We start from the raw sequence: 20112 nt of genomic DNA, 5'->3' as shown, positions 1-20112 counted from the left end.
GAGCTGGGAGTGAGGTCACCTCTGAGGTCACCGCGTTATAGAGAAGTTGGGGGGGATATGGACGCAAACACATCCCAGCAATACCAGTCAGTAACAACGTTCTTGGTGGTATTTGGTGCACATACAGCATAGCAATAACATTAAACAGTACTACACTATATCTGTATGGACAAAAGTATTTAAGCCACACCTAGAGTATTGAATTCAGGTGTTACAATTAGACTTTGGGCTTGGCCCCTTATCTCCAATGAAGGACTATCTTAAGCATACCAAGGGGGAACAGAGATAGCGAGCCACGTCTTCTCGTCATCAGTGCTCTACAGCCATGGTTTCCAACCTGGGGTCCAAGGGGCGACCAGAGATCACATGGGGGGGCGCAGAGCTTTGACTGCTCTGAGTTTATGAGGTTAATATAATTATATTTGTGTATCCCAATTAGACACTCTACTGGATTGGCTATTTATCACCAACACCTGATCACGTTCCTGTTGTGTGAGAAACGTAAAAGTACCAAAGACTCATCGGTATCAAAAAAAGAAAACAAGGCAATACCTTGGTTTTGATTCAATGGAAGCAGTTTTTATCTATATACATGGTGAGAATAGGAACAAAAACCTCCAACTGCTGTTTATTTTTGCATGTGAACTTTTTATTCTTCTTTTTAATATTTTCTGGAACCCAACATACACCTAAACGCTGCCCTTTCAAACAATTACTGCCATTTGATCACCTATGACTTAATCCTTTGAAGTGATCATGATGTCACTTATTCCAGAAACCCAGAAGAAATCATTCATGTAATCTTACGGAAGCCAACTGCTGAAAAACACACAGAAAACCCCAATCATTTGAAACGTTGTAGTGAAACACTGTAAACAAGAGCTTTCATTAATTTCTTCACAGCTCTGTGGACCCAGACCTGGACTGTGCTCCTGGACACATGTCAGACAACCAGTCACCAGACCAAGATGAGTCTCTGCCTTTGAGTCAAAGCCGACGTCCTGAGCAGAGCTCATCAATTTTACTACGCCGTCGTCCCAGACGAGGCCTGGACTGTGTCTCTGAAAATACGTTGAATAGCTATGTCAGAGGTATCCTCCAAAACAGGACCTCATGGTCTGTGCAGGCAGTCAGAGTCGCCTCCATGATAGAAGGTCTCTGTGGTATAGTCCAAAGATCGGCCTCTGCTCTCAGTGGTATAGTCCAAAAATCAGCCTCTGCTCTCTGCAATGTTGTCGAAACATCAGCGTCTACTCTTTATTGTGCAATCTTAAGACCAGTAATCTTAAGACCAGTCAATAGTCTTATTAATGAAGTCCAAAGACTGGTGTTCGACGTGATTTTACAACAATCACTGGACAGAGTGTTACAGGGTGCAGCGACAGTCATTGTGATCTTCTACCTCTTCCCACTGTTCCTCTACTTGTACAGATTCATCCAAATGTTTTTTCTTCCTTTAGGAATCCTGCTACTGATAAGAGATTATGAACAGAGATAAACAAGGCCCCCTTTATCAGAGAGCTTTGTTTTTACCCATTCACATAAGCCACATCGTTAGTGTGAACACTGACTTAGCATAGTTTCCCGCTCTTGATATTTACTATGCAACTCTTACAATCACGTACTTCTCCCACAGTTTTGGGCTGTTTTACCTCATAATTGTTGAAATTTCACTATATTCTATGATTATTATATTCATTATAGTCATTTAAACTAAGAAACAGTAGAATTAAACAGAATTTGCAAATGTAACTATTGATCCAAATCTGTTGTTAAATCCAGTTTGGATTTCTGTATAATATTTTATGTGCCACACCCCTTTTTTAAAGTACTATATTGCTATAGATCTGTCTTATATTTATTTAAAAGTATTCTATTTTCTCTTTTGGACCAGTTAAGGAACATAGTATCATTCACTCTCATTATTTTTCATGTTTGTCAGTTTTCTTTCTTCACACAGGTGAGTATTTGTCCCTACCAAGATTCTCAGGTAATAATGGAACGTGATCAGAGATGAGTGGGTGATGTGAGGTTCTCTGGCCTGGACATCCACTCAGCAGCTGCTGTGGGGTTTTACTCCCACTCTCTGAGTTTCAATAATAAAGGAACTATCCATAAAATCTGCTGTTTGCGCATTATTTTTCCACAATGCAGTCAGTGTGTGCTCACATGAGTGTGAAGTTCACATGATCCCAGTCATGAGCACACATGGTCAGTAGATGGTGCTGTGTTCATGGGTCTTTAAAACTATCTTGTGGTCATGTTCAATGTCAATGATGAGTCCGCATAAACAACACTGTTCTCCTTTCTTTCTTAGTATTACATATTTAGCTATAGAAGGCACTCATGTGTTTGTGCACAGCCTTTTGAACTGTTTCATACTTTAAGAAAAAAGAAATGTAGAAAATTTTCAGCCATTTCTCCCGTTGAAAATAAATGGTGACTGCTCTCATGCACTATTCAGGACTCGCTATTGCATTTTCAGCAAGCGAGAAAATCATATTTTCCCTGTTCACCTCCCAGTGGTGCAGCTGTAAAACTGGAGAAGCTGCAGGCAGTGAACGATGATGCACTCAAAATTCACACAAGCCTTAAATACAATTGTTAAGTTTATTAGTATATAGTATGTTTGGTTTGCTGAATAGATGTACAATAATTGAAATTGTTGTATTAATGTTTTTATGCACTGTTTTGATGTCAACACAAATTTCCCTGTAGATCTCCAGGTTCTCCTTAATTGTGACGCTCAGTTTAAACATCTTGACTACACTGAGTTGCTGATGTCTTGTAGATGAACAGGTGTACCTAATTAAGTGGTCAGTATTTGTTTTGAAACCATTGTGGTGATTTAATTTCGGGGTGTGGTTGGGGCACCAACTTGTAATCTCACCCAAAGCACCAAAAATGCTATAACCGGGCCTGTAGCTAAATGTCTGCATGCATATGCACCTCCCTCCTCCCCCCTCTCTCCCACACACACTCTCAGCACTAGCAGAAGGGAGGGGGAGCAGACGGGGAAGGAGTGTGACGCAGTGAGCCTTCACTTCCACTCTCCTGCAGGAAGAAGCCAGCGCGGCTCGAGGAGCTCAGAGAGAGAGTGAGAAAAAGTCGCAGATTGACGCGAACAAGTCGGTCCAGAGGACGGACTCCGGCCACGATGAGGACGCAGCATCAGGGCAGAGCCCTCCCACGGGACCGGAACCCCGATCTGGACTGAAACCTGGAGCTGAAGCCGCGACGGGGTTGTTTTCATTGTGAGGAGGATGTCTGCGCGGCCACACACGCTCCTCCTGCTTCCACAGAAAAGCTCGATCACTTCCCGACACTGCGCTGTGATGCGCTCTGTCTGACCCTGCAGGAGCCAGGCCACCATGGCTGCTCTGATCCATGAAAACTCTCCATGAAAACAAAGAGGACGAGGAGGAGGAGGCGGAGGGGGGGTCCGGCTGCTGCGCCATGGAGGACAACAAGCTGAGAACGGCCAGGATGTGGAGGGATGCCGCCCTCCGCTCCAGGAAGCTGCGGAGCAACCTGCGCCAGCTCACCCTCTGCTCCAAAAACAATCAGATCACTCTACCAGAGGACATTGCTGAGGTAGAGGCGCTCAATCTGGGCAACAACTCCCTGCAGGAGCTGCCCGCCGGACTGGGATCCACCCTCAACAACCTGCGCATCCTCGTCCTCCGCAGGAACAAGTTCACCGCTGTGCCCTGGGTGGTGTTTGAGCTGGGTCAGCTGGTGGAGCTTGACATGAGCCACAACTGCTTAAGGACCCTGCCTGACAGTGTCGGGCAGCTGAAGGGGCTGAAGAAGCTCTGCGTCAGTCACAACAAAATCCAGAGTCTTCCAGCTCAGATTGGAGCACTGCAGAGTCTGGAAGAACTTGACATCAGCTTCAATGACCTGCACAACCTCCCCAGCTCCTTCTCTGGTCTCACCAGGTTGCGCACTTTGGATGCAGATCACAACAAGCTCAACCAGTTCCCTGTTGAGATCCTGGCCCTCTGTGAGCTGGAGGAGCTCGACTGCTCCGGAAACAAGTTTGAGGTGTTGCCAGCAGACATCATGAAGCTGCGGTCTATAAAAATCCTGTGGCTCAGTAGCCTCCATATATCTACCTTACCTGACTCCTTCTGCCACTTGAACAACCTGGAGAGTCTTATGCTGGATGGGAACAACCTCACAGTACTGCCACCATCTTTTGGAAATCTGCAGAGACTCAAGATGCTCAATCTGTCCTCAAATGAGTTTGAGGACTTCCCACAAGTTATTTTAAGCATCACATGCTTAGAGGAACTCTATCTGAGCAGAAACAAACTGACTTGTGTACCTGAGGAGATTGGTCATTTGGTGACACTGGTGAACCTGTGGCTGGACAATAACAACATCACATACCTGCCGGACTTGGTTGTGCAGCTAGAGAACCTAGAGGAGCTGGTGTTACAGGGTAACCAAATAGCCATACTCCCAGACGACTTTGGAAAGTTGTCTAAAGTGAACATATGGAAGGTGAAAGACAACCCTCTCATCCAACCTCCGTATGAAGTCTGCATGAAAGGGATCCCATACATCGCTGCCTATCAAAAGGAGCTCGCTCATTCCCAGCTTGCCATGAAGCCACGACTGAAACTGGTGCTGATTGGAATGAAAAACGCTGGGAAGTCCTGGCTGAGGCAGAGCGTGGTGGGCAGACAACATGAGGTTAAAGGAATCCAGGGAAACAAGGGGATTGAGGTCACACACTGGGTGGCAGATGCTGACCGCTGCCTCACATTTCTGGTGTATGATCTGTCAGGGAAGTCGAACTATGACCTTGTCAAACCATTTTTTCTCTCCCCTGGCGCACTCTACATTCTAGTAGTCAATTTGAAAACATATTTGCCCAAGAACTTTTACACCCACGTTGGATATTTCCTCCACCTCCTCGGTGCCAAAGTCCCCCACGCTGTTGTGTGCTTGGTGGGCACTCACGCAGACCAGTGTGGGGCGGCGGAGCTGGAGCTGAAAGGTCTAGACATCCACAGACAGATTGGCCTGCAGGAGAAGAGTGATATCCAGAGCCTGAGGAACCTGTCTCTGGAGGTGGACCAGGCACTGGAGCAGGGCTATGGCGTCCGCACTTCTAGTCCACACGTGCTCTTCTATGGTGTCTTGGACAGGAACTTGAGGCGAAGGAAAGCACAGCTGCAATTCATGCTGAACCACCGACTGCAGATACTGTCTCCCATTCTGAAGGTGAGCTGCACAGAGATGCAGACAAATATTCAGAGACTGCGGGAGAAGCTTATGTCTGTAGCAGACCAAAGGGAGATCTTTCCTAACCTCCACCGCGTGCTGCCAAAGTCCTGGCAGATGCTGGAGGAGCTGCACTTTAAACCCAAAGACTTATGGCTGTCGTGGTGGGACTCTGCCCGTCTGGGTCTACAGGCTGGGCTCACAGAGGACCGGCTGCAGAGCGCTTTGTCTTACCTGCACGAGAGCGGGAAGCTGCTGTACTTTGAGGACAGTGTCACTCTGAAGGAGTATGTGTTTCACAACCTCCCACAGTTTATTGCAATTCTAAATGTGTTCTTCCACAGGGACGAGTCCACACTGTTGGACCGGCTCTTATCTGAGGGGGAAAGGGGGGATAAGGGAAGGGTGAGTCTGGTTATTGAGAACGAGAAAGGAGAGGACCTCAGGGTGACGCACCTTCAGCACCATGTGGAGGGCTTCCTCCAACACGGCCTCCTCCCCTCAAATGTCATCCGCCTGCTGCTAAGACCACTCATCCAGACCCAGCAGGACCTCCACCTCATCATGGAGCTGCTGGAGAAAATGGGGATCTGCTACTGTGTCAACAAACCCCGCAGCAAACCTCTGAATGGTGCTACGGCGTGGTACAAGTTCCCCAGTTATGTCAGCAGAGAGGAGCCGGAGATGGAGAGTGAAGCAGGTGGTGGATCTCAGCCTCAGTGTCACTTCTTCTCTGTGGAGCAGTTGCACATCCAGTACAGTTTCCCCTTCCTGTTTCCTCCTGGACTGTTCACTCGCTTCAGTGTGCAGATCAACAGCCATGTGGTCCAGAGGTCGGACGGCAGGAACCAGATCCTCGCCTATCGAGGCAAAGTTCCCGTGGTGATCAGTCACCACTCTGCCAAAGGACAGCAGCAGGTGGAGACTCTGTCCATCACCAGCCACGCCTCGCTGCCCAACATCTGGACAGCATGGCAGGCCGTCACCCCGCTGGTGGAGGAGCTGAACTTACTGCTGCAGGAGTGGCCCGGCCTGCTGTACTCTGTACACATCCTCTGCTCCAAGTGCCTGAAAAGGGGGTCTCCTAATCCACATGCTTTTCCAGGTATGTCCTTTAATCCTCAGAATGTGACCAAATACCACCATGGTTACCAGGATCACAAAGCTGCGACAAATAATTTTTAGATTACTTTGAGCAGCATAACTCAAAAATGTCAGTGACTATAGCCCAAGGTAGAAATGATCAGATTTTGATAGTGATCCAGATAAGCATTCAGTATACCAAAACAATGTTAACCTTGTGAGATGTGGGAAATTGAGAGGCCTTAGCAGAGGTCTGAGTGCTCTCTTTAATTCTTCAATCATTGATTTATCCGTCAATTATGTTCTGGATTTATTGATGAGTTTTTTTTTCCATGAAATGTCCACCAGTCTTCCCTGAAACTCATTATGATGATGTCCTCAAATGTCTTGTTTAGTCCAACAGACAAATGTCTTTGTTACAGAGAAATAAACCTGAAAATAATCGCAGTTTAACAGCTTCTAAACTGCATTTATTTTCAGGTTTATTTCTCAATTATTATTGAATTGAATTCAGATTCTAAATTGTGATTATAAACACCTGATTATTTTCAAGTGTCTTTGTCTGTAACAAAGAATTCTATTTTTATTTAAAGAAGACTCAAACCAATTGTCCAATTGTCAAAATAGATGACAAAGAATTTAATAATTGATAAAAAACAATCAGTTAGTCATTGCAGGCATTGTCTTGTAAAGATTATCCATTGACAAAATCATAAATTATCATGAGTATGTTTATGGTACGTTTAATGTGGGAAGTGGTGGGGCGTTGTATTCTTGGTATCTGGTCACATGACTGATCAATAGACATTAAGCGGAGTGATGTCATGTGTTGTAACAGATAAACATCCCTTTTGTGCTGAGATGAAATTAATGTGTGTGTGTGTGTGATGGATGAGGTGGTTGTCATGGTAGTGAGAGTGACCTGGTTTTTATTGTTCAGACATTAGATCAGGCATACAGTCGTATACAAAAGCCTGTGTGTGTGTGTGTGTGTGTCTGTAAGTGAGTCTGATAAGAGAGAACTCTTTCTTCTCGAACATTTATCTGACTAGGAAATAACCGTGGAGGGATTTCCTCCCTGACTCATGTGATGGGTTTAAAAGAGGAAACGGCGTCAGGAAACACATGAAGGGGACAGGTCGGGGTGGGATTCAACAAAGTCATGATTCATTTTATTTACAGCCTGAGATACGGAGGATTTAAGTAAGAACATGTCTGCCTGTGGGGAAAAACAGATTGTAACCTCTTGACAAAAGGCTCAACTTATAAATTGTACATCAGCTCAGTTTGAGGATGTTTTTCCAACAGGAAACTGAAGTTTGTGTCACTTTGCAAACCTCTCACTCTCCTGAATCAGAGTTTGAGTGTTTTGTTCTGATTTACCTCAGTTTCACAAACTTACCAAATGAGGAAGCAGTAAACCAGCAGCTTCAGTGTGTCCCTGTGAGCTAAAAACAAACTCCATGGACTTTGGTGTGTGTCCACATACATCTGTAAAGAGACTCCGGCAGTATTTCCTGCAGCCTTTTTTTGGCTGTGGTATTTCTGGCTGCAGAGTTCAGGCTCCACAGAGTTCGAGCAGACCAAACGCTGACGCTCATTTTAGAATAACGTGTAAGTGATCCTCGTCATCCATGTTGTTTGAAAGTCACAGTCTCCTCAGCCTCTGTGTTTAAAGTTTAACTGACGAGCGGATGACTCCTAGCTTCACAGTGCTTGACAGGTTACCCTAAAATTAGTGCGCCACAAAAATATTTTCTGCTTGATCCAGGGTCAGTGAAGTTTATCTGCCACGGAGAACATGCTGAGATGGAGCTTAATTATTGGTTAAATGTTTGATCTTTAAGGCCCAGTTATACTGCACAAAAGACGGAGATGGACCGAGCCTCTTGTCCGTACATTCATTACTGCAAGATTTGCTTGTGTTTCTGTCCATTTCGAATCAAGCACAATAAAAATAACTTGAGACCGTGTCCCCACAGAGATAGAGAACTTATCACATGTAAAAACTTTTTTTTTTTTTATCCCAAAACTGTGTCAAATTGTAAAAATAACATTCAAAAAGTTAGCTGTTAGCTTAGAGAAAAGACGGGCAGAATTAGCTCAGACAACATTATGTTTTTTTGTATTATTATAATTTGTATTATTTTTTATGTAGAGCTACTGTTAGCACATGTAGCATCATCTTCACTGCTTCTAGCTGCTGTTTTATTGGAATATGCATGAAGCTGTAGCTGCTCACTCAGCTGCAGTGAGGCTCCACTTTCACTCTGGATCAGCTGCTCAGTCTGACTCGTCTTAATCCAGTGATAGGATAAGACTGGATTAAAGCCAGTCACAGATTCAGCAGCCAAACAGTCGCTCGCTTAACTCACTGTCACGACCCACGTCTGTCCAGCTACTTGTCCCTCAGGTGTCCACAGATCAAGTGTTACGTAATATATTGACCATGTGATGATAAATGACAATGTAATGGATCCAAACCTGTCCACATTTTCACACGTACGTGTGTGAGACTTGTGCTGCGGCTCACTGATGTTGTATTGAACTGTGGAAAGACATGAATTGCAGCCAAAGGAAAATACCAGTGAGCCCAGCAGTTCATCCTCTGCCCATAGGAGCTTTGTGCAGCAGCTGAATGCTGGGAAATTACTTGACCCCCGTCGGCTGCCAAACACAACAGAGCCCAGTTTCCCCCGTTTGTAGTCAACCAAATTTATTTAGTGATGGTTTGCAGTAAAATATGGATTTGCATTGGTCTCGGGGTGGACGGCAGTTAAAAGGCATAACAGTCATCAGATATTCATCAGGCAGATTCTGCCAGTAGAGCCTTAATGCATCACACAGTCTCAGGGAAACAGCAGGGGCCTCATTTATTAAACCGTTGTTAATGCACAAAACGTGGCCTGGAATCATATTCCACCATTTTCCACCAAAGATCAAAGGTCAACCTCGGGCTCTGGAAATAGAGTTAATACTTCTTCAGCTTCTCTGGAGTGAGAAGCTGAGGTTTGGTGAATTATGGATCAGCGTCCTGTTCAAACATGTCTGCCTCGCCCCCGCCGCTCAACGCCCTATTCGCCGCTTGTTAGCGCCTTTTTAACAAATGTGTTTGTACTGCTGAGTAATCTAGTGGAGAGGATGAGCGTCCTGTTACATCACCACCCTGCAGTAATCCTGCGGCGTTATTATCTCAGACATGTGACTGACCACTCTTGTATGTGTGTGTTTGTGTAATTTGTGGGATTAGACTCGTTACTGAAGCCGCGGCACATTTAACCGGCTCTAATCACAGCCGGGAGATCCACTGCATCAAAACAAGTGCTCCCACTTTGTCCCTGACAAACAGGAAGTAGAGGGGTGTGCCATCCTGGGTTCCCTGCCAGGCCTTGTCATCGTGACGGGGTGTCTGTGGCAGCTCAGGTGGAAACAGATCAGGTCTGAGATCATCGCTCACGGTGAAGTCTTCAGACTCTGATCTCAGACCTACTCATGTTTGGTCTGTGGTGGTGAGTTCACTGCCTGTTGGTACAGTCACTGATTTAAGAAGATTAGGCTTATTTCAGTCATGGTATGTGAGTCTAACAGAGTCTGATCTGATTCTGCTCCATTTCACAAACCTACCGTTCCATCACTGTGATACACAGAAGTTCTCCCAGGAGTTAAAGAAGCAGCTGGGCTCAGCGTTCTGTATTTTTGTATTTTGACGAACAGAAGCAAACTCACCCACCATCAGTCTAATGACAGACATGAACATTATAGAGTTCTAGCATGACGACTAGACTCTACCTGGTGCTTTTTTATTTTTAGTACCTGCTCTGGCAAGGTTCCAAGCGAGCTGAGCCGATACTAAAATGTCAGCCACTGATTGGTCAGAGAGTGTCGTCACTGTCATGAGCGCGATGTCCGACACCGGAATCAAAGCGAACAATGCTGACCTGTAGATCAGTTAAAAAGTCTTAAAGAATCCTGAAAAATTGTATTAATCTCCAACATTTAGCGAAGGAAAGGTCTAAAATCTCAATTTTATATAGGAGTGTGGTGTATTTAGCGACGGCACTGCTGAAAGCCACCGATCGTGAGCCCAATCACAAGGAAACTGTGTCACACAGAGTCTGTGCTAATCTTTTTAATTAACTGATTCTAATGATTCATTTACACAGAAAACAACTGCTTTACACGTCACTAGTTTGTGTCGCGTATAAAACAATGTTACGGCAGTTTCGTGCAGCTGTGCTATGACGACCCCTGTCCACGCTGAGGAGGTACTATGAAGTAATGGAAAACGTCATACCAAACCGTGTAGAGTCGAGGCCGAGGAGAGCTAGAACTGTGTAATGGAAAATCGCCAGAGCAAAATCATCCATCCATCTTCTGCTGGGGGGAGCTGTGCCAATCTCAGCTGGCATAGGGCGACAAGCGGGTTCACACCCTGGACAGTTCACCTGTCCATCACAGGGAGACCTATAGAAACAAACAACCTTCCACAGTCAATTAAGAGTGTCAAATTTGCCTAATCCCCAAATCTACACGTCTCTGGACTGTGGGAGGAAACCGGAGAACCCGGAGAGAAACTGGAGAAAATCCACACAGCACACGGGGAGAACATTCAAACTTCATGCAGAAAGACCCTTGTTCTGACCGGGTCAGGAACCTTGATCTTCTTGCTGCAAAGGCAGGAGTGCTAACCACTACACCCTGGGGCCCCATAAAGGCTTGGGCCAGCCCTGTACATGAAGCTTCCTGTGACTGACATTAGTACTAACCATCTGCCTGACACATTGTTGATTTGACTTTTATCGTGAGAAAACCTAAACTGAAGTAAAAGAACAAACAACAATGATGACTCTTGTAAAATCCTTGAGTTCACACCAGAAACTAGAGGAGTGAGTTTCCTGGAGAACAGAAAGTTCTGCTGCTTCCTTTTAAGGCTGCGCACGAGTGGGTGAGGAAGAGGAGGAGGAGGTGGAGAAAGACCAGCGGGCAGGAATGTACATGGTCAATGTACCTGCTGGTGGTGTTTGATCAGTGATGCGTGTGTGTTTGTATGTGTGTGCTGGTGGATGTGGGTCAGTCTGTGACCCCTCTCAGTTGGTATGGGGGGGTGTGGGGACGGGACAGGGAGGAGCTAGCATTGACCTACTTGAGGACACACATGCGGATGTTTGGAGCTGTTGGTTGGAAACACTCCGAAATCCTACATCTGTGAAAGCACCGTCGCCTCCTTATATGGTGCTACATTCACTTTTCTTACAAATGTAAACACGTACACTATCTGACCCTCCATCAACCTCACTCTTATTATTTTGTTTTTAAAATTTAATAAACCTCTCATGTGGATTAGACTCCCATGCTCCATATAATCCGTTAGTCTGGGATTATGAAGTGGACAATCTGGGGACAGAAAGTAGGCCTGAGGGGGTCTGGACTCGGAAGTAGACCAGTCCAAACAGCACTGCAGTAAAGTGAGTCTCACTCTCGCTCAGTGTGGACACGCTGCCATCTAGTGGATGAATCATGAATCTGACCAGAACTGACGCACTTGCTTTAACTTGTGCCTGACTCAGCATATATCAGCCTTATCACATCTTAATAAGTGACTCGTGTCCAACAGGTGACTCATCATCTTTCCTAATAGATGACACAGCATCTAACAGGTGACTGTAATGCCTGACTTGTTGTGTTGCAGGAGAGCTGCTGACTCAGCCGCGTCCTGAGGGCCTGACTGAGATCGTCTGTCCTAAGAACGGCTCGGAGCGCGTCCACGTGGCTCTGGTCTACCCGCCGACGCCCACCGTGGTCAGCCCCTGTCTTAAATGACTCCGCCCCACCTCCACGTCATCCACCTCCGACCCCTGCACGACCCCCACCGCTGTCAGCTGTAAGTAACAACATGAACGACGACAGCTTGATTCAACAGGTTTTTTAGAACCTGTTGAATATTTAGCCTCTTTCCCATCAGCCGTCTGGCCAAAGCCCCGTCCCCTAAAAATACTGGAAATAATATTTTTTGTAACATTTTATGGTAATGTCAGTTATGTTTTTGTCACATTAGTTCATCTTCTAGTTCCTCTGTATCTGCTTGATCTAAATAGGAAAGAGTCACATTTCCTAAAAGCTTATAGGTACAAAATGAATAAAGGTAGAACAGTGGTCCGCAACTGGCGGCCCGTGGGCCAAAAGTGTACCAACAGCATCAATATTTTGGCCTGGGTCTGATGATTTGCTTATTTTCACACAAAAAAAACAATCAGAGCCTTTATTTTGAAAAAAGAAATGAGATCATGTTTCTAGAATTGACAAACAACTGACACATGTTTGGTTTGAAAACTAAAAACTAAAATGGTGCTGTTGTAATGGAGATGCCCGTAAAATAACTATTAGCATTATGTTCGGCTCAAAGAAGACGCAGTAACTCTCACAATTTTCATTGATGCACAGTAATTATTAACAGTACTAAAATGGAAAATATAGATTGTTAAGAGCATTTTTTTAACAATGGCCACATTATCAGCAGGGTGATGTTGTCATCTCAAGGCAGTTTTCGTCTCATTTCTTAACTTTGTATTATTTTGTACAAGATTGGAGAGTTCTGATTAGATGTCACACAATGACAACAGTGGAGAGAGGAAATATCCAAACTCAAAGATGTGCAGTATCTGCCTAGACCGGTTGGGGTGAAAGGAAAATAGGGGACAGAGGAGAGGAGAGAAAAAAGAGAGTAGATGAGACACAGAAGATTAAAAGAAATACAACTACAATAAAACTAACCTCATCACCGGTCTTTGAGAGTTACGTAACTCCATTTATTTAACTCTGGTGACCTGATGTTTTGGTCTTGTCTTCCAGGTTGTTTGTGATGTCTGCCCACACACACACTGACACACACACACACACTGACACTGAGGACAGCAAGACAGGAGATGTGCGTGTGGACGACCTGCAGTGTTTTTAAGACGAGGACACAAATTTGTCTTCGTCACATGACTCAAAACTCAAACCGACTTTTACTCCCCGGTGTGTTTCATGAACGAGAGAACCAGGAGGAGACGAAACCTGCTGCAGAGACATGATGGACACACGATGGACATGGACTGACTCGTCCTCAGATTATTGATCAATTATTTATTATTGTCTGGAAGGCTTCACTGCTCACAGTCTGCAGACGTGTTTCTTCTTCTTCTTCTTAACCTGTGTCTTCATCAGATTTTAAAACATAAAGTTCACTTTATTAAAGATATCAAACTAAATTAGCCTGAATTATTTATCAAACAATCACCAGAGAAAGTAGAAAAGTGAAACTCTCATTAAAATGACGTGCAACTCACCTTCTGCTGGAGTGACAGTGACAGTGTCTCCCCCTGCTGGTCAGATGAGCTGCAGATTATTGTTTGACCTTTTTTATGCCACGGATGTTGGAGCTCAGTGGGACATAATCTGTAATAATCTGGGTCTCCGACTGCACGAGATTCTTTTCTATCTGTTTCTCCTCCACTTTTGAACCCGATGTAAATAATATCTTTATTTTTCTATGTCCTGCATTATTTACAGTGTGTGATGTTGTGCACACAGAACCCTTTTTTTACAGTGTGTAGCAGGTTTTGAACAGGAAATACCAAATAAAACAAATAAACGACAACAGCTGGCTTTAATGTGTCTGCAGCGAGAGTTTTTTATTTGATGTATATTTTATTTAAGTCACTTTATCATGTATTGTGATAATAAATTAATAATGGTGAAATTCCATGATTGTGATAGTTGTGAATGGGGGGATCATAAATAGACAAAATGACTTGTTGCCACAAGGGGGAGCCTGCATCTCTCCACTGTGATTCAAAATCATATTATATTATGAGGTATCTTGAATTTCCACTAAACATTTCTGACCAAAATGTACGATAAAATGTGCTTTTTAACAATTATTGCTATAATTGATATGTCCCCAAAACACTGGTCACATTTACATTAACATTCTTTGTTAACACAATCATGTTTTTTTGTGTGATTAATATAATTTAATTCATTTCAAAGTTCACCTGTTTTCATTGTCTCTGCAGGCTTTCAGAAAATGTGCATAAATATCTGTTTTATCCTTAATTTTGAACGTCTTTACAAGCTTTTCAACATGTACCTTCAAAGTAAGATTCACTTTGGGCTCCATTTTGAGTGGTGAGATATCTACTCCTTTTTCTTTACATCAATTTACTGAAATACCATTTAAATTAAAAACAAATAAAATGGCAATACGTAGAAGAAAAGGTGAAATATAAGGGGGGGAGTTTTCAAAAGAGGACACTTTTATAAACACACGAGGAGCAGAGACTCTATGTGTGTCATAATAGAAATGAAAGAAAAGAAACATGAGAGGAAAACATTAAGAGATGTAATGTAAATGTTTTGTGAGCTCAAACAGTGAACATTGACAGAAAAGAAATATATTTTTATGAATAAATAAAAATAAATATATAATACATATATTGGCCCTGCGATGGACTGGCGAACTGTCCAGGGTGTACCCCGCCTATCGCGCGATGTAGCTGAGATTGGCACAGCACCCCCCGCGACCCTCTGGTGGAGGATAAAGCGGTTAGATGATGACTGACTGATAATACATATAAAATAATATATTGTTAAAAACGAGTGAACATGAATTAATACAGCATAACACTCTAAAATGAACAAACTAAAGCAGTATGTTCAGTTCCTGTCTCTGCCTGTTGCTCTTCCTGTCCGGAGGAGGGCGCTCGTGCTTTGGGGGAGCAGAAGAAGAGGAGCGCAAGCCGTAGCACTTCCTCTTCCTTCCGCGGCCACAGAGGTAGGATCCCTGCTCAGTTTATGGGAATACAATCTGCCTTCAATCTACGTTAAATCTTATTCATCCCGGTCTTTAAACTGCACATTTTAAACCATTACCTTCTTAAATATCTGGTGATGTCAGATATTTGTGTCTGGAGCGTTTTATTCGCTGAAATGCTTTGATATTTGTCATGAAGTCGGTTCACTACCTGTCCGCCATGTTGGCTGTGGTTGAAGCCGGATAGTTAAAACTGCATGACTCCCTTACCCTAACCCTGTACACCGGCTTATTTTAGTGATTAAGTATACGCTTTTGTGTAAGTGTTTTATTAAGCCCTGTGCCGTTTGCCGGGATTTGTTGTGTTCGCTTGTTGGCCCTGGGCGCTAGTGCTAATGCTAACTAGCTGCTGCATATGAAACGTGAAACTTCAATTCTTCGTCTTCCTTCTTTGCAGATATTCTGAAAATGGTCCGCTACTCTCTTGACCCCGAGAACCCTACGAAGTGTAAGTACAGTTTTTTTATTCGGGATTCTATTCCGCCTGGTATGAGGCAGTGATGACTACTTAGGACACCTTTGGATTAATGATGAAAACACTCGTTAGAATCTGAGCCTCCACATATACATTCACACAAATATACACACAGATCAATAGTCAGATTTTAACATTGAGTGTCTGTTGTGTTTCAGCCTGTAAGGCACGGGGCTCCAATCTCCGGGTGCACTTTAAGGTAAGTTGATGCTGATTGGACACATGGAAACAGGTGGACTGAACCTTTGTCAGTCTGTGATAGTGTTACAGTAAAACAAGTGTTGGTTATACTTCTCGGACTGACGGTCTTAAATAGAATTACAGCTAGAGGGTGGGTCAAAATATCAGTTTGTAAATATATTGTCGTCCTTGTGTCTGGTGTTTAACATTTGACATTTAAAATCTTGGATGGAGACCAGTCATGTTGAGATCACATGAAGTTAAATGTAGGCCCGCATTAGTGATAATATCATTGTTTGTTTCCATGTTCTCACGCTGTGTTGATTAAATCAAAGAATAGTCTCTGATACTTTGAGGCAGCTATCTTATATTTTTTCCATGTAGGAAGTGGTTAAACTTCTTTGCTGATACTTTTTTCATCAGTGTTTTATATTTAAAGGTAGATTGGAACATTGTACAGTCCTTTCCTTATTTGTGTTTTATTTTTTCAATCTTGTGGAATAGGGTCGAACAATTTTCTACGTTCAAATAAATATTTCAATATGAAACATGAAAATTAATAATTTTTAAAATGGTATCTTATTTTCTATCTATTAACAGTAACAGAGTAGTAGCTTTCAGACATTTGACCTGTGTTGCTTCTTGTGATGTGAACAGAACACCCGTGAGACAGCTCAGGCCATCAAAGGCATGCACATCCGCAAGGCCAACAAGTACCTGAGGGATGTCGTTGTCAAGCACCAGTGTGTCCCCTTCCGTCGCTACAACGGAGGTGTTGGACGCTGTGCACAGGTGAGCCAGGGACAAAGATCACTGTGCGTGATTTACTTTCTTGGAGTTGCGGTGATGACCTTCTTAGGACACCTTTGGATTAAAGATGAAACAAAAAACATTTTAATCTGAGCAACAGCTGTGGTTCTGCCCACTGTTGCTTTATTAAAAGAACGTTTAATGAGTTTTCTTTCTTCCCTTTTCAGGCCAAACAGTTCGGCTGGACTCAGGGTCGCTGGCCCAAGAAGAGCGCCGAGTTCCTGCTGCACATGCTGAAGAACGCTGAGAGCAACGCTGAGCTCAAGGTGAGTTAAATATGAGTTAAATGCCTCGTGGGGTCATTAGATGCTGTGAGGTTATGTGACCTGTAACTTGTCATCCATTAAAAATCAAGCTCTAATAGAAAGGGTGTTAAATGAAATTGTACTTGACAGGAAACTGGTTTTGACCTGTGCAGCAGAAACAGTCCAGTGTGATGTCATTACTTGTAGCTTTTTCAAACCCTTCTGGAAATGGACAAGTTCAAATAATCTAAAATAAAAGCAGCACAATTGAGAGTTTACATTAGTGCAGATGCAGCAGAGAGTTGAAACAATTCATTGATTAATAAATTAATTTCCAACTGTTTTGATAATTGATTAATCGGATTGGTTAGTGGAGAAAATAATCGACAGATTAATAGATTATGAAAATAATTGTTAGTTGCAGCTCTAGAAAGAATGTGTTTTACCATTTTATCCGCTTGTAGTGTCATTAATGTTATCAGATTGTGCTGCATATGTTGATACTAAATTTGAAAAATAAAGTGAAGTCTGATCTATACCAGAAACCTGATATGTTCAATGCATGTACAACACGCTGCTACTTCCTGTTACTATAGCCGATTCCAGGATTATGGCTAGGATGAGGATTTTGACATGAAGTAGCCAAATATTTCCACATTTGAATAAAGTGACCAATATATTGAAAGATTTTTAAGTATCTTATGTTGCCCCCTTTTTTGCCTATGGGCCTGTGCACACGAGGATAATCTGCAAATGTATCATATTGGCCTTTTATCCACATGGACTTGGGCGAGTCCCAGTGTTAAATAATCTCAAAATGCTACCCCTGTTTTTTTATGTATAAAACCAATATACAACTTTAAGAAAACAAAATATGTCCAAGTCCCATATCTATAATCTAACCCGTAACCCTGCTAGCTTTATGCACATGCTTCACATGGTCTCATCTATTTTTGGTGGATTTATGTGGCAGCGTTTTCCAAATGTATTAAAGAAATATTGTGTAAAGGGAAAGTTTCTGTGTGGAGACAGTTTGCTGGTTTTGCTCTAAGTGTGGATTAAAACATGAATGAAACATTAACTTGACTTTATTTAAAGTGTTTAAATGTCTTTGTTAAGTCATCTGCTGCTGATGAGTCTCTCACAGGCTGTGGTAGTTTGTTGTAACATTTGTTTTAACACTGTGAAAACAGTGTTTTGTGACTGCAATGATGACCATTTAGGACACCTTTGTATTAACCATGAAAATAACACAACAAAGCTGAGCAGTCACAAGACTTCACTCAAGATGTTTCTGTATCGTGTGTGAAAATAAGGCTCACTTGTGTTTTTGTCTTGCGTCTCTCTGTCTGTCTCCGTCTCTCAGGGTCTGGACGTGGACTCTCTGGTCATTGAGCACATCCAGGTCAACAAGGCGCCAAAGATGAGGCGACGCACGTACCGCGCCCACGGTCGCATCAACCCCTACATGAGCTCGCCATGCCACATCGAGATGATCCTGACGGAGAAGGAGCAGATCGTCCCCAAACCAGAGGAGGAGGTCGCCCAGAAGAAAAAGGTACAGTCCGCTGAATTATTACAGGAGCAGACGAGCGGTGCGTTCAGGTGCAGGAACAGGCGGTCGTTTTTTAGTGATATTAGACAAGTGGATGTTGGAATCTTTGTAACGACTAAAAGTGCCTGAACTCACCGCCGCCTCACTGTGGCTGCACTGATGACTTCTTAGGACACCTTTGGATTCACCATGAAAACAACTTGTAAAAAAATCTGAGCAGCCCCGGCCTCTGACATTGTGTGACCTTTGACCTGCGACGTCCGCTAACTGTCGTCTCATCTTTTTTTTTTAGGTTTCACAGAAGAAGCTGAAGAAGCAGAAGCTGATGGCGCGGGAGTAAAAATTGAAATAAAAGGAAACATTACTCAGCTCTTTGGTTCTTCTCATTATTGATGTACAGTTACCTCAGACTTACCTGCACAGGTAACTTATGGCGTATTTCCACCGGCTCTACTCGCCTCGGTGCGACACGGTTTAGGTTGCATCTCGCTACTAAAAAGTATCTGAGTAACGTGGGCGGAGTCATCACTGGACAGCTGCGGGAAACTGCGGTGACGCACACACATAAATGACTAGTGACTTAACACCAGACTCCTGCTAGTTGGAGATTAACCCACGTTTTTGTTAGTAGTTTGAACTGATCTACAGTTTGGCAGGCCTTTGGAACCTTGCTGTGGCATTTACCAAAAATAGTTCCTGGTAACAGGTGTTATGCTAGTGAAAATGTACTTAAACTGTGCCGTGGAGAGTAGAGCGGGTGGGAATAGCCAAAAGACACTACTTTCAATCAAAATAATCAGCTGACAGTGGGCAAGCCTCCTGCTAGAGGTGGTTTCAAGTAAAAACTAATGAGCATTATTAGTGCTGGTTTTTGTATTTAAATCATTTATTAATTCATGAACGTGTAAAGATTTCATACTGACTTTCCTGTGTCACTTTACAGTGGCTCACAGTTGCTCAAACAAAATGAAACAACCCAAATATTAAAATTGCATTTGACTTTTTTTTTTATAACATTTCTGTAACGGCCACTATTTTTTGTAATGGTAAACTAGTTTCCAGTAGTTTTAATATATGTATTATAAATGAATCCCAAATCTGTGCAAAATAATGGTCATTTATTAAAAAATATCTTGTGACCACTGGTTGAGGTGGTGTCAATAGAAACAATTTAGTTCTGAGAGTTAATATTTTTATTTGTGTGCTGGTTCTGGCTCATTAAAGCTTAATATTAGCACTTTGTTTTGCATTCCAACAAAACTACAAACATGGCTGACATGTAACTGAGTCCACAGAAGGAAGCACACTTTCAGCATAATTATGGGATATTAAATCGAGAGTATGAAGTAGCAACTCTAAATCATACAATTGTACTTAATGATTATTTGATGGTAGTTTGTCATATTTTCATGACATTAGTGATACAAAGTCATAATTATGAGGTTGTAAGTTAACTATAAGATGTTGTAATTAGCAAACCTCATGATGCTATATCTGGTACTTAAGACATGACACCTTATAATTATGATCCTTAGATGCTCTAGGTTTGTCTCCTTTTCAGCCAGACTTCAGTTTGTTTGAGAGGTGACGTGCTGTTTGTTCTGTTCTGCAGGTGACAGGAAGTGTAAAATAAAATTAACTTTGAACTCTGAATACAAACATGGACAAACTCACT

The 20112-nt window shown here is 43.0% G+C and overlaps 2 protein-coding genes and 4 non-coding genes across 6 annotated transcripts; all 6 read left to right on the top strand.

Moving 5' to 3' along the window:
* The first annotated feature begins 3009 nt into the window (after positions 1–3009).
* Positions 3010–13970, top strand: mfhas1 (multifunctional ROCO family signaling regulator 1). Its single transcript, XM_044012591.1, has 3 exons — positions 3010–6340; positions 12008–12199; positions 13168–13970. The coding sequence occupies exons 1-2, from the start codon at positions 3388–3390 to the stop codon at positions 12136–12138; spliced, it is 3084 nt and encodes a 1027-aa protein (XP_043868526.1). The 5' UTR covers positions 3010–3387; the 3' UTR covers positions 12139–12199; positions 13168–13970.
* A 1139-nt stretch (positions 13971–15109) lies between these two features.
* On the top strand, positions 15110–18805 carry rpl17 (ribosomal protein L17). Its single transcript, XM_044012956.1, has 7 exons — positions 15110–15133; positions 15570–15620; positions 15806–15846; positions 16485–16619; positions 16805–16903; positions 18249–18440; positions 18730–18805. Exons 2-7 carry the CDS (start codon positions 15581–15583, stop codon positions 18775–18777), a joined length of 555 nt encoding a protein of 184 aa, XP_043868891.1. The 5' UTR covers positions 15110–15133; positions 15570–15580; the 3' UTR covers positions 18778–18805.
* LOC122758756 lies at positions 15665–15731 on the top strand. Its single transcript, XR_006358183.1, has one exon. It is a non-coding gene; the product is annotated as a small nucleolar RNA SNORD58 (small nucleolar RNA).
* Positions 16666–16735, top strand: LOC122758763. The gene has a single exon (XR_006358190.1). It is a non-coding gene; the product is annotated as a small nucleolar RNA SNORD58 (small nucleolar RNA).
* On the top strand, positions 18086–18152 carry LOC122758757. Its single transcript, XR_006358184.1, has one exon. It is a non-coding gene; the product is annotated as a small nucleolar RNA SNORD58 (small nucleolar RNA).
* Positions 18589–18658, top strand: LOC122758755. Its single transcript, XR_006358182.1, has one exon. It is a non-coding gene; the product is annotated as a small nucleolar RNA SNORD58 (small nucleolar RNA).
* Positions 18806–20112: the final 1307 nt, after the last annotated feature.

The sequence above is a fragment of the Solea senegalensis genome, linkage group LG21 (assembly GCF_019176455.1).
Source record: "Solea senegalensis isolate Sse05_10M linkage group LG21, IFAPA_SoseM_1, whole genome shotgun sequence".
Lineage (NCBI taxonomy): Eukaryota > Metazoa > Chordata > Actinopteri > Pleuronectiformes > Soleidae > Solea > Solea senegalensis.
This window is presented reverse-complemented; position numbering and strand designations above follow the sequence as displayed.

What these genes read in the sequence shown, in the direction of transcription:
- mfhas1 (XM_044012591.1), top strand. Translation starts at nt 3,388, where the DNA reads ATGAAAACTCTCCATGAAAACAAAGAGGACGAGGAGGAGGAGGCGGAG. An exon ending in TAATCCACATGCTTTTCCAG is followed by an intron (nt 6,341 to 12,007) that starts GTATGTCCTTTA and finishes GTTGTGTTGCAG; the next exon opens with GAGAGCTGCTGACTCAGCCG.
- rpl17 (XM_044012956.1), top strand. Translation starts at nt 15,581, where the DNA reads ATGGTCCGCTACTCTCTTGACCCCGAGAACCCTACGAAGT. An exon ending in GTGTTGGACGCTGTGCACAG is followed by an intron (nt 16,620 to 16,804) that starts GTGAGCCAGGGA and finishes TTCCCTTTTCAG; the next exon opens with GCCAAACAGTTCGGCTGGAC. An exon ending in AGAGCAACGCTGAGCTCAAG is followed by an intron (nt 16,904 to 18,248) that starts GTGAGTTAAATA and finishes TCCGTCTCTCAG; the next exon opens with GGTCTGGACGTGGACTCTCT.